The sequence below is a fragment of the Oreochromis niloticus genome, linkage group LG15, assembly GCF_001858045.2.
Source record: "Oreochromis niloticus isolate F11D_XX linkage group LG15, O_niloticus_UMD_NMBU, whole genome shotgun sequence".
In the NCBI taxonomy this organism is placed as follows: Eukaryota; Metazoa; Chordata; class Actinopteri; order Cichliformes; family Cichlidae; genus Oreochromis; species Oreochromis niloticus.
In genome coordinates, this window is record NC_031980.2 from 35,069,042 (window position 1) to 35,085,338 (window position 16,297).

General features: G+C 39.4%; 1 protein-coding gene across 2 annotated transcripts; it reads right to left on the bottom strand.

Annotated features, from left to right (window-relative positions):
* Positions 1-2,065: 2,065 nt before the first annotated feature.
* On the bottom strand, positions 2,066-8,764 carry hykk.2 (hydroxylysine kinase, tandem duplicate 2). Of its 2 annotated transcripts, none has more exons than XM_003449042.4 (5): positions 8,681-8,764; positions 4,532-4,837; positions 3,708-3,850; positions 3,367-3,547; positions 2,066-3,148 (listed from the first exon to the last, which is right to left on the bottom strand). In XM_003449042.4, exons 2-5 carry the CDS (start codon positions 4,830-4,832, stop codon positions 2,685-2,687), a joined length of 1,089 nt encoding a protein of 362 aa, XP_003449090.1. In that variant the 5' UTR covers positions 4,833-4,837; positions 8,681-8,764; the 3' UTR covers positions 2,066-2,684. The 2 variants fall into 2 exon arrangements, with proteins under 2 accessions (XP_003449090.1, XP_019201856.1); XM_019346311.2 differs by lacking the exon at positions 8,681-8,764 and adding an exon at positions 4,973-6,088.
* Between the last annotated feature and the right edge of the window lie 7,533 nt (positions 8,765-16,297).

Genomic DNA, 16,297 nt, shown 5'->3' on the forward strand with positions numbered 1-16,297 from the left:
TGGCCGGTATGTGTATGTCAGTGTAACATTAGTCTACAAAGGAAAAACATGTTTTTTGAAACAAAAATTACAATGAAATAAAATAAAAAATTGATGATATGATATATTATTTTGGTCAGACTGTCGGGGATGTCAGTGATTAACAGTCAGTGTTTTAGTATTTACCGTAAAGAGTCCTTGCTTCACTAATGACAACCACATGGGGGCAGTATTACACTAGATTTAATCAACAATAATGTCAGGAGAAAATAAGAAAATAAATGATGGACATTTTAAAAGCTGATGCATGATAGCATCTGTTAGATCAGGTGCTATGAATTATGAGTTAAAACTGCAGCAAGAGAAATGAGTGTAACTCATGTAAAGACCTCTAACTTGCAAAGAACACAAAGTCATCGAGTCTTATTAAAAAATTATGTTCCTAATATATTCTGCTGCCGATCTGAATTAAATTTGTGTGATGTACAGCAAATACCGTCCATGTGGTAGAGAGTCTGTGCCAAAAACTATTTTGGTTCCAAAACTCCTTTAATCACAGAAATAAAAATGCAACATGAAATGCTTTATTTGTAAATTGAGATGTTTTGTCTTTTAAAAGTGCAGCAATTTCACAGAGTTTTACATTCCAGATCAAGTCAGTGATTTACCAGCAAACACTGCATACAAAATGTTAGAATACAGACGCTCTAGTGGAGCCTTTTAAAGATGTGCAATAAAAGACTTGTTGTACTTAGAAATGTGACCCCATTTCTCTGTTTTATGGAAGCATACTCTTTTAGATTAGAAGATACTCTTTTACAGACATCAGAGCTTTCACCTGACTGGACTTCGATCAGCCACAACACATTCTCAAGCAGAAAGGTAACAGATAATTGAAACAGAACAAACAGTAATAGAAACAGTACAAAAGTGTAACAAGCGAGCCAACGCTTGGTTCCAGTCAAAATACCACACATTTTTTGAGATGTTAAATCTTTTTAAAGCCTTATTCCAAACAAAAAAGGACCAACTCTGAAAAGAAAAAGCTGCTGAAAAATTGCATAGCTTCATTAAATATTCTAAAGTTATTGTAAAAACAATTATAATCTGATTCTAAGGGGGTCAGTGGGAGGCACTGATTTGCTTAGCATAGTGAATGCGTAACTGAGTAAATGAGCATGCATATTTGTTTTATTTTGGTTGTGAAATTCGCCGTTACTTGAAAAAGCAGAAAGTCTGTTGCAGAGCAGACAGTGTAGCTTACCGAGTTGTTTCTTGAGCTCAAGCATCATTAGGGGAAAATATACAGATTAAAATGTGAGCAGTACTTTTTGTTTCAGCTGGTTTTACTTTTACTTTGAATGACAGATTACTTCTTAATTCTTCCACTGGTTTAGTCATTAAAAATGAGAAACTTCAGCAGCACTGACATGTCAGAGGGAGAGACAATCCTGGGAAATTCTGCTTCAGTAGGTTGCCAGATTGGGATGAGGCATGTTAGTCCATAGTGCTCTGTGTAGCTGGAGCAAACTAGCTAACAGGCTTCCCATTAATTGTTTTTGTAATTGCACTTAATGATTACTGCAGTCATGTGAAAAAGTTTCCACAGTACGATACTACATGCATACAACATGTTATAGACCCACCTATAGCATCAAAAACTTCAGGTAATTGTTTTCTATATGGCTTTATAAGTCTCAACTGTTCTTTTACAAGATTTCTTCAGTTAATTGAGCTTTGCAAACATTCATTAAATGGTAAATGGCCTGTATTTATATAGCACTTTAATAGTCCCTAAGGACCCCAAAGCGCTTTACACAACCAGTCATCCACCCATTCACACACTGGTGATGGCAAGCTACATTGTAGCCACAGCCACCCTGGGGCGCACTGACAGAGGCGAGGCTGCCGGACACTGGCGCCACCGGACCCTCTGACCACCACCAGTAGGCAACGGGTGAAGTGTCTTGCCCAAGGACACAACGACCGAGACTGTCCAAGCCGGGGCTCGAACCGGCAACCTTCCGATTACAAGGCGAACTCCCAACTCTTGAGCCACGATCGCCCAGGGTTGACTGGACTGGACTTCTAGGATCTTGGGATCACTGTCCTGTTGCATGGCCCAGTTTAAGCCAAACTTTAGCTGTTTGACAAAGTCTCACATTTCACTGTAGAATACTTTGGTATACAGAGGACTTTGTGGTCAACTCAGTGACTGGAAGGTGTCCATTCCCTTGACTGTAAAACAAGCCCAACTAATCTCCCCTCCACCATCGTGCCTTACAGTTGGTTTGAGGTGTTTGTGCTGATATGCTAGTTTCTGCCACAAACATGGTGCTGTGCCTTACGTTCAAACATCTCCACTTTAGTTTCGTCTGACTACAGGACATTGTTGCAGAAATGTTGTAATTTGTTCAGATGTAACCTTGCAAACCTAAGGTGTGCTGCCATGTGCTTTGTTAGTGATAAGAGGCTTTCCTTCTAAACAAAACATATTTGTTCACCTTTTTCCTAATTGAGTACTGCACAGTCTGAACTTGGAGGGAAATTTGCTGGGAAGATCGTAGCAGTGTACTAACACACACAACTGAACGCTCCAAACAAGCAAACTGCTACAACTTCTTAATTTGATTAGCAGCATCTGGTTACCTCTTACCATCTTAATTCCTACGGAAGCAATAAGAGTGTACTTAGTTTTTCCATTACTATTTTGTTTGTTCCTGTCTTTCACTTTTGTCACTGAGCTGAGTGGCAGTCTCAAACCACAGCTTCTCCACCTGCTCCTTTCCTAACTCCCAGAGCTGCTGCAGAATGTTAACACCCTTCCTGGATGAAATCATCAGATACTCTTCATTTTCTGGCTGCAAGGTCACAGAGTAACGAGCTAAAACTAAGGACTGGCAAAAGCGGGACAGCACCAGCACATATAGACAATCTTTCTCCGCCTCATTGAGAGGAAGGACGCTTTCCCAGCCAGCAAGGACGGGTCCACCCACCTCGATGGGTTTAGGGTGCTCAGTCATCATGTACATGACGGTGATTGCAAGCTCATGGATGTAGTAGCCACTATTCATGTCACCAAAGTCCAGAATTCCAGTGATCCTATAGCCTTCTTTGTCATTAGGCTGTACCAGGACATTGAGGTCATTGAAGTCACCGTGGTTAATGCCTTTAAAAAGAAATTTGAAAAGTCCTTACATGAGAGACACACTGACACTGACTACATACAACAGGTAGTAGTACAGTGCATGTTGTATGAGCAGCTCTCTGATAAACAGGTATTGGTCTTTAACCTTCACAGCTATGTTTTTATGACAATAAATATATCTTATGGTAAGTAATAAGCATGTAACTGATAAATGTAACGAGTTAATATTGTATACTCACATTTGCGAAAACTAGAGCGTTTGGGATCCACAGAGCTCTTGTACGCCTCGATTACAGACTTCACAACCTCCAGCAGAGGCTCTCCGTCTAACACGTAGAGGTAATCTTCCAGGAGAGAAACATTTGACAGACTCCATTTGAAGCCCTCTCTCTCCAGAACGTGAAGATGGGGGTGTTTCATCTTTAATTAGACCAAAAATGCAAGACACGTGTAAATGAAAAATAACTGATAGACACATATTGTGGGCAGTTTCACGAAATTCTCTCCCGAAGATTCACTGGAATTCTAACACAGAGTGGACGCCTTTAGAAAAGATTTCACAGGAGCCTTACTATGATACCTTTTTAAGGACTGTGTCCATTTTAGCTGCTGTTTTCCCTGTTTCATACAGCAGCTGTGGAGTTAAAGGAACTTTGGAGATGGTTGTCCCAGGTAAATAGGTCAACAGTCTCACCAGGTACTTCTGACTGCCATAACCGCAATCTGCCAAAAGTAAGGATATGAATAATCTTAGGCTTTAATAAACATATATCGAAGGGCACAAGCATAACAACACTGCTAATTATGGAAACTTCCTTGTGTAAGATTGCCCTTTAGCCCTGAGCCAGGATGTGTTACTCTACTCTACTCCTGCAGATGCCAAGTTTGCCTGTGCCTTATCTTTATAGATAATCTGCAAAAGCAACCATCCAAAGGTCGAGTTCAACTATGCAGCACATTTATGCAATGTCACAGAAACACAGCACTTAGAAGCATGTGCAGTGTGCCAACATACTTGAGTAATGATGGAAAGTCTTTGGACACTGGTTCACTCATTTACTTTCAATTTCAGGATTTTTTTTAGGGTCTAGGACCACAATATCCGATCAGCCTTTAATGGCTGCATTTTTTGTTTTCTTGGTTATCTTTATCCAATAAAAAATATATTTGGTGATCTGGAACATTTAAGTTTAAATATAAAAAAATGATAAGAAATCTGGAAGGAGACAAAGACGTTCACAGCACTGTAACATAAAGAAGTCTGCAGTAAGCACACAAAGTCTTTTTGGGGCTTCGTAGTCCTAGGTTTAAATAACACTCTGACATGTTATCTTTAGATGTTACTGTTATGTCATGTCAGGTAACGATATTTTCCAGATATGAACAACGTGGCTGGTCACATACCTATTTCCTCCAGACTCATTATCTCTCCTGAGGTGTTGGGCAGCGCTGTTTGAGCAGGAATTCCATTCTGTTGTAGGACAGACATGGCATATGTCTGCACCTCAATGAGTAAGGTATTCTTGCTGTCCTCTGAGTTCATTATCTTTAGGATATACTCGCCACCCTCACTGGGCGCCACATAGAAGTTCTGGTCATCATAACTGGGCAGAGACTGAATCACTGATGCAGTCAGCCGGTAGAGCCTCTTCACAATCTCAGATACCTGGGAATGGCTTAAGTTGGGCTTATTTTTCGGTGACATTATTGCTGAAGGAAAACAAAACAAATCATTAGAGAACAGTCGCACTAATTTATAAAATCAACAAATATTATAACATCTTCACAAATTACAACAAATACAATTGCAAAAAAATGTTAGAGTGAGAGAAACGTTTCCTTTACCTGACTACCTGTTTTCATCTGCCTTATACAGTGTTACAGTATTAATCAGGCACAATTCAATCATCACCGTGTTAAAACTGTCAAATCAGATCTTTTATGTGTTACATAACAATGGTGTAAATTTCAGTCTTCATTATTAATGTTTACAGTTCAGCCCCACACATTTCTAGCCCTCAGTAACCATAAAGGTGTTAACAGCAGAAGTGAAACTTGTTCGAGCATTAAAAAAAAGAGCAGAAAATTGCAATACACAACACAGAGATCAGTCCACACAGCATGTGGAAAAAGCACAAAAGCCTTTACATCTTTTTTTAGAGACACATACACCCACACTATACTCACTATAACAGACCTGAACCTCGCAAAGAAACAACAACACAAAATACAGCAATGCCATACATGTAGCACAATAACTTTATTAACACATGGACACTAAATCAGTTATAACACAGAGATTTAATGTTTAAAACCATCTTGTTTGTGAAAAAACGTTTTCACATAGGTAGGAGTGGCTTTTTTTCATTAATAAATAAAAACATCATTTAAGAACTGCATTTTGTATTTACTCTTTAGCTAACGTGAAATTGATATAAAGATACATGTAAATCTAGCAAATATGCAAATAAAATAAGAAGAGTACGAGATTTTATCGCAGCAGTGCTGTAGCAGATATTTGGAGTGAAAAACTGAGAGACAGCTTAAATTCTTTTCTGAATGTGTCTCTTTGAAAATGGCTCCACAGAACACAGTGTTCAGAAAATATTGATCAAGCCCCTGACTTCTTCACAAAAATATTTTTGTATGAGCAAACTAATAACAGTATAAAGCTAAAAAACTTAAAATTACTATGTGGATTACCTATTAATAAATGTGTCATCAGTGGAATTGCTGGCTCATCACCACTGGGAACTCAGTAACGGTCTTAAATTTAGTCAGTTTCCATGGAATGACCCAAATGCTTCTTTCTTCTCAGGACATATTAATGCAGCAAAGTGCAAATGCAAATAAAATTAAAGCTGCAAGCAGCGATATGAGGGCCCTCGCACCCCAGCACGTCGAGCCAAGCCCAACACCTAAAACCAGCGCTTCCGATCTGATGTCACATTGATGGAATTCATGCATTTAACCACCAGCTAAAATTTAATCTCATTCAACCATTATTATAGTCGTCCCACTAGGTGGCGCTCTAAGCATTACTGACAAATGGCATAACAAACATTTCCGTGCTCGAGTCTCATCACGCTTGCGACCTTTGGGAGAGATCGGACATTGTGTTTTTGAGTGACAGCAGATTACTGCTTTTTGGAGAGTGATTGAAACTCCACGTGCCGCCACGACCACCCCGTTTCCCTGAACGTAAAAAGCTTTGCAATTTAACATCACAAAGGTCTTTAGATTCCACACACAGGAGATCGTGTCAATCTGATGAAATCCCTCGGAGGAGTTCGTCACAGAACGGTGCCTGAAAAGAGGGGAAAATGTCGCCAAAATTACACATTCATTTTAAAATGGCTGACTTGATGTTGGATTTGGGATATTGCTCCAAGAGACTTTTTTGTACATCTTGATATCTTACATAAGCTTACCAGATTTCAGACTCATAGATAAAACAGAGCAGGGGCTGATGTTTTGAAATTTTGTAGGGGGCGATGTGGAGCCATTTTGCACCATTTAATGAAAATGATCCCTTAACAAGATAGCGCTCATCACATTGGAGGTGTGCGCCCAATTTCAAGACTTTTTAAACTTTCCAAGCCCCTCAAAAGCCACTTTATTGTTCATGGTGAACCGCGTTGCCACTAGGGTGCGCCGTTCAGTTTAAAGTCACAATTTTGTCACTGAAGCATCATGAGAGACTGATGGTGATATTCACCGCTTTTGAGGTGGCCACGATGAACCTGTGAAAATCAGTGCAACAAAATATAAGACATGGCATTTCCTGTTGCCACTAGGTGGCGCTCTACGTATTCCTGACAATGGGCACATCATTCTGTTCAGGGCGGGTCTGACATCATTCCTGTAAAGTCTGGTACTGATCAGACTAGATTTCATTGAGTTACACTAATTTGTTTCCTAATGGCGAGACATCAATATTCGCCGTGCTGCAGGGGTCACACCCTTTCGCGAAAACTCACAGTTTTCACTGTAACCCAAGACCAACTCCTTAAGGCTTTCCTGGAGAAATTTGAGGCTGCAGATGTCAACCATAACAATACTGTACACCAAAGTGTAAAACATGACGTTTCCTGTTCCCACTAGGTGGCGCTGTCCCTGGTGTCAAATATGGCAGTTGAAATATGTTCAGGGTTGGAGCCTTATCATATGTGTGCTCTTTGGTCCATGTCGGACCATGTATGAGGGAATGAGAGACAATAAGATTTTCATGGCGAGTCATCGAAATTCGCCATGGCGCCACGGCCTCACCATATCGCGAAAACTCAAAAGCTCCGCAATTTAACATGGCCCAGGTGTGTAGTTGAAACTGACCAAAGATGAAGCTTATACGACCAAATCCCAAGGAGGAGTTCGAAAAAGTTCGAGGCATGGAAATGGTAAAATTAGAGCCAAAATGTCACCTTCAATCCAAAATGACGGACTTCCTGTTGGGTTTGTGACAATGGTCCCACTGACTTTTTTGTTCGTCTTGGCATGATACACATGTGTGCCAGATTTCATACATGTAGCTCAAACGATGTGTTCGTAGGGCTGCATTTAACAAGGCATAGGTGGCGCTCTAGAGCCATTTCCCAATGCTCATATGTAAAACCATTAAAATACAAAATTTTTCACCAGACCTGGCATGTGTGAAATTTCATGAGTTTTTGAGCATGGTAAAGCCCTCAAAAAGGCAATTCATTTCAATGAAAAATAATAATAATAATAATAATAATAATAATAATAAACAGAGCAGATACAATAGGGCCTTCGCACTCTCGGTGCTCGGGCCCTAATAAATGCTTAGAAGTCCACAGCTTGTTAAAAACTCCATTCTGCATCAGTCTTTTTTTTAATTAATGTAAGTTGACATGTTTCAGTGCTAGCAAAATCACATCTCTCATAAATATCTGTCCCAAATCAATTACTGTGTCCCAGTAACGTGTTTGATAGCTTGCTGCGAGACCTCACACCGTGCACATCTACTGCGGGTGTGGTGCCTGTTATCGGACCCGGAGTTAGCAACATCCCCCAAAAACCCGAAGAGGAGAGTCCTGGCCCCTAGCCCTGCCAGCATAGCAGAAATGATGACGGATGATGATGGCAGCAGCAGCCGTTCTCCTCTGCGTGAGTAGCTTCATGTTGTTCGTGTATAATTTACATTGAGTACGCAAACCACGTTATTACATTAATGCATGTAAGGTGAACTAGCAAACACCGTCGTAGTTACATGCGGCTGTCTTCTTGTTTGATGGCAGATACTCCCTTCACCCTGGCCTAAAAGGCTAAAATGACCAAAGAAAAAGTGGAAAACAGTTAAACATGAGAGGTTTTTGGACAAAGTTTGTGGTTTTTCCATTGATTAAGCACTGCTTCCAGCCAAGAGTGAGACCATATATGTCCTATAGCAGCAGAAAAGGCTAACATTGTTATCTTTTTACAAAAAAACCTTGTGCACGCTTTAGGAAAAGTTCATAACTTGTGAACATAGCTCGTGTTCCAAATAATTAATAACAAATGCAAAACAAAAGGGAAACATTCTGGTAGACCTACCTCTGCGTTCTGTATGCCAACTTTGTGAAATAAAGAGGGACTGTGATATTACACTGCTACTACTACGTGTACCGGAAAAGCGTCTGCTTCCTGTTCTTTCAAAGTAAAAGCTCAAAGAAAGCAAGTTCCAAAGGCAGCGTCATATTGAAGCAATTTATTTCAAGTTTTTTTTTGTAGATATAGTATTTCCTGTTATTTTAACAGTTGTAAAATAACTGTGTTTCTGTTTTTAAATAAATAATGATTGGTTAAAGCTGTCAAAGGGATATTTAGGGCCAGCAAAACCATCCTATTGACTATTTATAAAATTGTATTGTAAAATAATATGCATATATGAAATACATACAATAAGGATATAGCAGCAAACCTAGGTTTTCAATACTAAATTTCTAATATAGATAGACAGATGTATTAAAGTAAATGTATTCATTTATGAATTTTCTTTCACTCTTCCTTTTTATTCTTAGACATTTGAGTACACCTGCGTACAACTGCCTCCCCAAGAGCCAGCGGGTAGAGAACAAAGGAAAAACATCAGCTGGTCGACCAGTCTTAGAGCTGTTTTGTTGCTGCATATCTGGCAACAGCCTGTCAGAGTTTGTTAGTTTACCCTGCATCCCTCATCATTACGCACCTGAGTCTTTATATTCTTTATATTTGATAGCGCTGTCTTCCAGTTTTAATTCAATAAAGGGGCTTTAAAGAGCCCAGGGAGCTTTTTTTTTCTTTTTAGAAAGAGACAGCCCTGTTCGCATGTAGTAGTCTTTTATAACATCTGCATCCCCTTGCAATGGCTGGCATGAACCACTTGGATTCATGCCAGCCATTGAAATAGGACCTTAACTGCTATCTCAGTTTTCAGTAGTACCTATAATGATCCCTGCCACTGTTTCCAGCTGTTTCTCCAGAGATTTCTCTCAACAAGGCACTGGCCACTCCACCATCCTGATTTCTAAAAGAAAAACCTCCACCCATTTTGAGATCATATCAACAAACACCATACAATATTATAAAATACAATAATATCTTATACCTTCACATTGTACAAGCTCACTGAAGCCCATTTAAAACCAGAGGTGATAGTGCTTTTGAGGGTGTGACACTCAAACTGTGAAACAGCCTTGCTCAGTCAGTCAGGTTGGGTGACTCTGTTATTTGTTTTAAGCGAATGCTGAAAACTCATTTTTATAAGTTATCATTTCCTTAATCCATTCCCCTTCATTTGTTGCCATAGTTTGAAACCACATATGTATGTTTGTGTGAATGTCTGTCGTTATGGCTGATTATGTGTGTTTATGCATCCGTATGATTTAACATGCACACTTATCCTCAATATGTGGTTTTTATTTGAACTGTGAAGCACTTTCTAACCCTGTTTTTTTAAATAAACAGTCATTATTATTATTATTATTATTATTATTATTATTATCATCATCATCATCATCATCATCATTATTATTATTATTATTATTATTATTATTGTTATTATTATTATTATTATTATTTGTAGATGATTAAAAGGTCTATCCTGGTGTGCCTCTAGAGTCTGATTACCTGTCCCAGGATTGTTAGTTGCATAAAACAAGAATTGCACTGAACTGTTATATAAGCCCGTGTGGTTTTCCACACGTTTCTGGGGTAGCTGTGATGTGGGCAGTCTGTAAATTGGTGTTAGATGAGGTTAGTTTGTTTGTGATGTTAATGTTGTGGTCTTCACATTCAGTTTATTGGCTCCCTCTGGCAGTAGCAAAGCATCCAGTAACACACTGATCTTGGACATTTACTTCCCAATTTATGATTTGGAGCACACCTGTGCCATTTTCCTGATGTTTAACGATGTTATTGTCAAGCCACCTGCTATTTTTTATACTAAGAGCAATACACAGAGTTTCAAATATATGATGCTCAAAAAAACGTAAAGGACCACCTTGAAAACAAATCAGAAAATAATCATGCATGTGTTTTCCTCCCAGATCTGATCCAGGGCATCACTGAGCTCCTGGCGAGTGTGGGGGCCAGTCAACGGTATCACCTCCTTGATCCTCAAGTACCTACCTGCATATTTTTACCACATGAGGCCAGGCAATGTTGTGCACCAGGAGGACCCCAGAACCCATTACACCTGCATAGGATCAGGATTTCATCTTGAGAACTAATGGCAGTCAGCATACCATTGCCTTGCCAATAGAGCTTGGATGGATATGCCTCTCCAGACCATCACTGATACACCACCACAGCAGTTATGCTGAACGATGTTATAGCTTCTCCAGATCCATTCAAATGTCACATGTGCTCAGGGTGAAGTACAGGCAGCAGTGGTGGGCCTGCTAATCCTGATATTCTATGGGAAGTGCCAGTGAGACTCCACAGTGTCCGGGAGTGAGCACAGTGCCCACAAGAGGATGCCAGGCCCGTCGTGAAGTCTTTTACTGATTGTTTTGTCAGAGATATTTACACCAGTGGCCTGCTGGAGGTCATTTTGTAGAGCTCTGGAAGTGCTCATCCTGTTCCTCCTTGCACAAAAGAGCAGATGCTGCAGTCCTTCTGATTGATTAAGGACCTTCTAAGACCTTGTCCAGCTCTCCCAGAGTAACTGTCTATCTCCTGGAATCACTTCCAAGATCTTGACACTGTGCTGGGAGAGACTGCAGACCGGGCAATGGCACGTATTGATGTGCCATCCTGGAAGACTTGGGCTACCGGTGCAACCTATGTATGGTCCATGTTTTACCTCATGCTCCCAGCAGTGACACTTAGCCTTGCCAAATGCAAAATCAATCAATCAATCAGACTGTTGTCTCGCTGTTGCCTCCTCCAGTGCACCTGTTACTGATTTCATTAACACCAACCTGCTGAAACTGATTAACAACCCCCTCGGCTACTTAACTGACCAGATGAATATCCCGGAAGTTAAAATGATCTGATGCTTTACTCTTATAAAAAAGTGTCCTTTTGATTTTTTTGAGCCGTGCATAACAAAGCAACTGTCTGTTCTCACATAAACTGCTTCATATTCTCTCTGTCTTTCTCACTAACAGTGAAAAAAGAAAAAAGTACAAATTAAAATGCATCATGACTCCGGCTGTTATTCTGTGTATATTCATGATTTGGCCTTTGGCTTGTCCTGAATAACACATGAAATTGGCACCTGTAATACACAGCAGTGGTAACCTGCATATGAATTTAGGTTCAATTTAGTATACAAAAGGCTCACTGATGAAAGAGGGAAAAACACCCAAATGAACCCATTTGACTTTGTATATAAGCAGAAGAATAGGGAAGGAAATGTGCAAGTAAAAAGGTCCTGCTTAGATCTGCTAAATCTGCGGATGTACATGTGCACATGCCGCCTTTCTGGCTTATTTAGTGATCAATCCTGTGGCTAAAGGCATTAGGCGGTAAAGACTGACTCATCGTGAATAAACTCAACCTGTGTGCCTGAAGAAAGCTGACAAGCTGATGCCTGTGGGACAAAATGTGCTGTCCTAATCCCCCAACTGTGCCATCCTTTTTGTAAAAATGTCTACTTTGTATTTTTTCAGTGTTCTCACCCTCACACTGATGCTAGCTCATGAACCCTTGTTCAGTTTCGACTTTGCTAGGCATATTGTAACATTTCAGTTTCTCATAAGTAACCTGCTGGAGCACAATTTTTATGGCTCTGACATTATTCCTCCTACTTCCTCCTGACACAAATAGCAGATACCTAGCCTGGCACTATGTTGATCTCTTTCCAGCTCACTTCACATAATGGCCTATAAGCTGATATCAGAGCAGCAAACTTTCTTGTGACAACATTCATGGATGTAACATCCTGAAGGAGCTGGTGAGTTTAAGTCCAAGATGTAAAGTTGTTCTGATTGGGAACTAAAAGGCTAAACTGAAGTCCAATTCTTTAGATATGCCTAGCACACTGACAAAGAAGTCTGGCTCTATAAATTAGCAATAATATGCTCACACTACATCAACAACTTGCAGCACATCCTCTGACTAAAATCATGAAAAAGGCAGAATATTCTCTTTTTCTAACAACAAGCAGAAGTAAGAGAAATCTAATTTTTCATCAGCCTTTTTTGTTCAGTTCTAAAATTGGACATCTAGATTTTCTAATAAATTTGTAGTTTGTGTTTTGTAATGAAAAGCCACTTGTCATCAGCTATTTAGGGTGGCCTATAACCTCTAGGCGTCTCAGCCAGCTGATATGTCAAACGACGTCAACAACTGCTGGATTTCACTGAAAGGACAAGCTATCATACTGTCATAGCTATAACACAATCCACACTGACACCACAGTGCCTAAAACAATAACTCTGACAATCCAGCTCAGCGTGTCTTTCTTTTCAGTGTCACTGGAGGGACTTGCACGGAAAGCACGCAGAATTAACAGGATAAAACACTGGCTCCAAGAGCTGAAAACAGGAACTCATTTTTATTTAAATGTTTTTGCCCTACTGAGCACAGCTGCAGGCATACATAAAACACCCCTGATTGTAATGTTTAAGGAACATCTGTGGACATGTGTAATATCCACATCACACATTGCTATTCTTTCTATCATCTGGTAATTGTTTTTTAACCATTATCAAAAAAGACAGACAAAGATATTCTACTTTTTTCCTTCTTGTTCATTTTTGTGTTTTTTCCCCAGTAAGAACAAGCAAAAGGTCAGGGTGATCATTTAATATGGATCTGTCCTGTCAGGTGCAGGCAAACAGCTGTTCAATAAGTCTTTGTCATTCATGAAAAACTAAAATACCATGAGACCCGTGCCTGCTACTAAATCATTCAATTACTCTCCTGAAATGAGGAATATGAGTTCATTAAAATGCTGGTAATGAAATTACTTTCCAAAGTCCAAATGTTCACTGAATCAGGCTCTGTCAAGCTGTGTGATTCTGTGTGATTGCTGGAATAGATTCAAAGAGCCATATCTGATTTATTGCTCAGTGAAATGGAAGCTTTCACATGAAATTATGTTGCCTCAGCCTCGTGTTTTAATTGATCAGAGGCTGAAATGTTTCATCAGTCTAAATTAGCATATTTAATTTCCAGTGGATTGGAAATTAAATATTTTTGGCCCCAACTGTTTTTGCAAATGATTGAACAAATACTTCTAAAAAGTTCTTTAATTATATGGTCACGAGTTAAAACTGCCTTCCAGATAATCACTTCTGCATTTCTCAAATAAATACAGAGGGGCTTGAAAGATTTTGGTTCATACTGACATGATAGCATCATGCAGCTTAATGGCATGATGGTTATCCTGCTGGAAGCAGGGGTCAGAAGAAGGATACATAAAGGGGTGGAGATGGTTAACTACACTACTCAGGTAGTCTGAGGTGACTAAACAATGCTCAGTGGGGTCTTAGAGGGCCTTAAGTGTGCCTAGAAAATATCCCATCATCATTACACCACCAACTGAAACCTGAAGTGCTGCCACAAGGCAGAATGGGTCCATGCCTTCATTTGTTCATGCCAGTTTTTGACCCTATCATCAATCCAATCTTCTGTTGTACAATTATGGTGAGCCGTGCAAATGGAAGCTTCTATTTCCTGCTCTCAGTGGACAGAAGTTCCATCTTATGAGGTCTTCTGGTGCTGTACCCCATGACCTTAATGGATATGATATGGCTGATGCCTGTATATATAGTTTTAAGATATGAAATGGAAGATTCTTACTAGACTATCCCTTGGCCAGTTGAAAAGAACTGCCTAACCTAATTTTTATATTAACAATTTAGCTACTAAGCAAAGTACTAAGGCAACACTAACTTTGGACACTGTGTTCGTGCACTTGAGCTGGTTTCTTTGAGAGCCTTTTGTCTTAATTTTTCTATTTTCTTTCCCTGGTTTGTTTCTTTATATTTCTATTTTCAGGTTTCAGTTCACATCTTCTCTTCTTGGTTTCCTTTTGGTTTGTGTTTAATTCCTTGAGCCTCTGTTTATTCCTGCCTCCCCTGTGTTTCCATGTCAGGTTTAGTCTTTGTCTCTGAATTTGTCTTTTGTGTCATGTTAATCATGTTTCCCAATGCTATTGTCTCTCTTCCTGTTTATGTGTTGAATTTTACTTCCCTGACTCAGTTGTGTCTGCAGCTGTGTTCCCCACCTGTTCACTATTACCTGTGTCTTCCCTTGTCCTTTGTTGAGTTGTCCCATTTACTGTAGCTGTGTGCTTTGTGCTTTGTGCTTTGGTGAGCAATCAGCATTAAAGCAGTTTTTTTATTCTTGCTTTCCAAGTTCTGCGTTTGGGTCTACAATGTTCCTGCCACACAGCTGTTTTTATTGCCATTAGCATTTTGAGTTGAGTGAGGATATTATTGTGTCATTTTACTGATCCAGATGTGTTCATCTGCCCAGTTACTCCCAACTTCAGATTAATCTTACACGTCTTTTCAGGAACTAACCACTTAACTCCAAAAAGTAAAGAACATATTCTTTTTCAAACAGCTGGATATCATCTAAATTCAACCCCACATACTGTGTGTTTTCCCAACTTTCCTTTACATGCCATCTCTAGAACAGTGCCTATGAGAGCTAATAATCAAATTCAATTACACATGTGAAAAAATGTTGCTTAAAAAGGCTTAGTAAATATGATACTATACTGCAAAAGATTATTATGGTGAGAATCAGCATGCAGTTCGAGATAGACATGTTCACATTAAAGGCTTCAAAGCTATAATACACAATGTGAGACAAAGCAGCTGGAGAAAAATGGATAAAGTGGAAAACCGCATTAAAAACATGCAGGATGCTGCAGAGGTTCTATGAATGCACTGAGCAGAAGTAATTGAGGTATGTCATGGGATTCAGCCACAGCTTTTCATTGTCACTTTGAATCTGGCTCCGTTCTTTGAAGAGTTTTCTAAGGTGAAGCAGGTGACAAAGCTGCTCCTCTGATGACAACAAAAGAGTGTTTTCACGCCTATAAGTCATACAACTTTTAGTGGTTTAAGATGCTCATGAAATAAAACTGACACGAGTCAAGTCACATGATATTATTAGAAGAGAGAAAAGCCTATTTTCCATATTTGCTAAGTTCCTGCTATTTTACTTGTATAAAATGGAACAATTTAACAATCATGATGCAGTTACCTGCTGTTTTAAACCTGGTCATTCAGCTTTTCAGCTATTCAGTTTTCATCAATATCACCATACACAAACTGCTCTTGTAAAGATATTAAATGATATTTGCCTGAATCCAGACTCAGCCAAACTGACTACCATAGTACTGTTTGATCTTACCGCAACATTTAACATTTCTGATTGAAACAGTATTATTGAACAGATTAGAAAATATGATTGGTCTCATGGGAATGTGAAATACAGATATGGCATCTGTATATTTACTACACACATGTCATATATCTGTATTTCAAATTGCTCACACTATCTGAAGATTACATATGTGTCCTGTGTCCTTCCTCTGAGACTTGGTACACTTTATCATCATGGATGGGAAATACCTTCTTCATTGTCACCGATGACTCATGACTCAAATGACCGCATGCATGACTATTCAACAAAGAAAAAAATTATTCTCCGATCCTTCTTTCAGCTGCTCTAGCAGTGTCTACTCTTGTCTTTGACACTTATTTAGGTATAATTTGAATCAAT

Bases quoted from the DNA above. Each gene is read 5' to 3' on its own strand.
- hykk.2 (XM_003449042.4), bottom strand. From the start codon at position 4,832: ATGTCACCGAAAAATAAGCCCAACTTAAGCCATTCCCAGGTATCTGAG. The intron at 3,851-4,531 runs GTATGTGACCAG...TACTTTTGGCAG, and splicing joins AATGAGTCTGGAGGAAATAG to ATTGCGGTTATGGCAGTCAG. The intron at 3,548-3,707 runs GTATCATAGTAA...GTCTAATTAAAG, and splicing joins TGGACACAGTCCTTAAAAAG to ATGAAACACCCCCATCTTCA.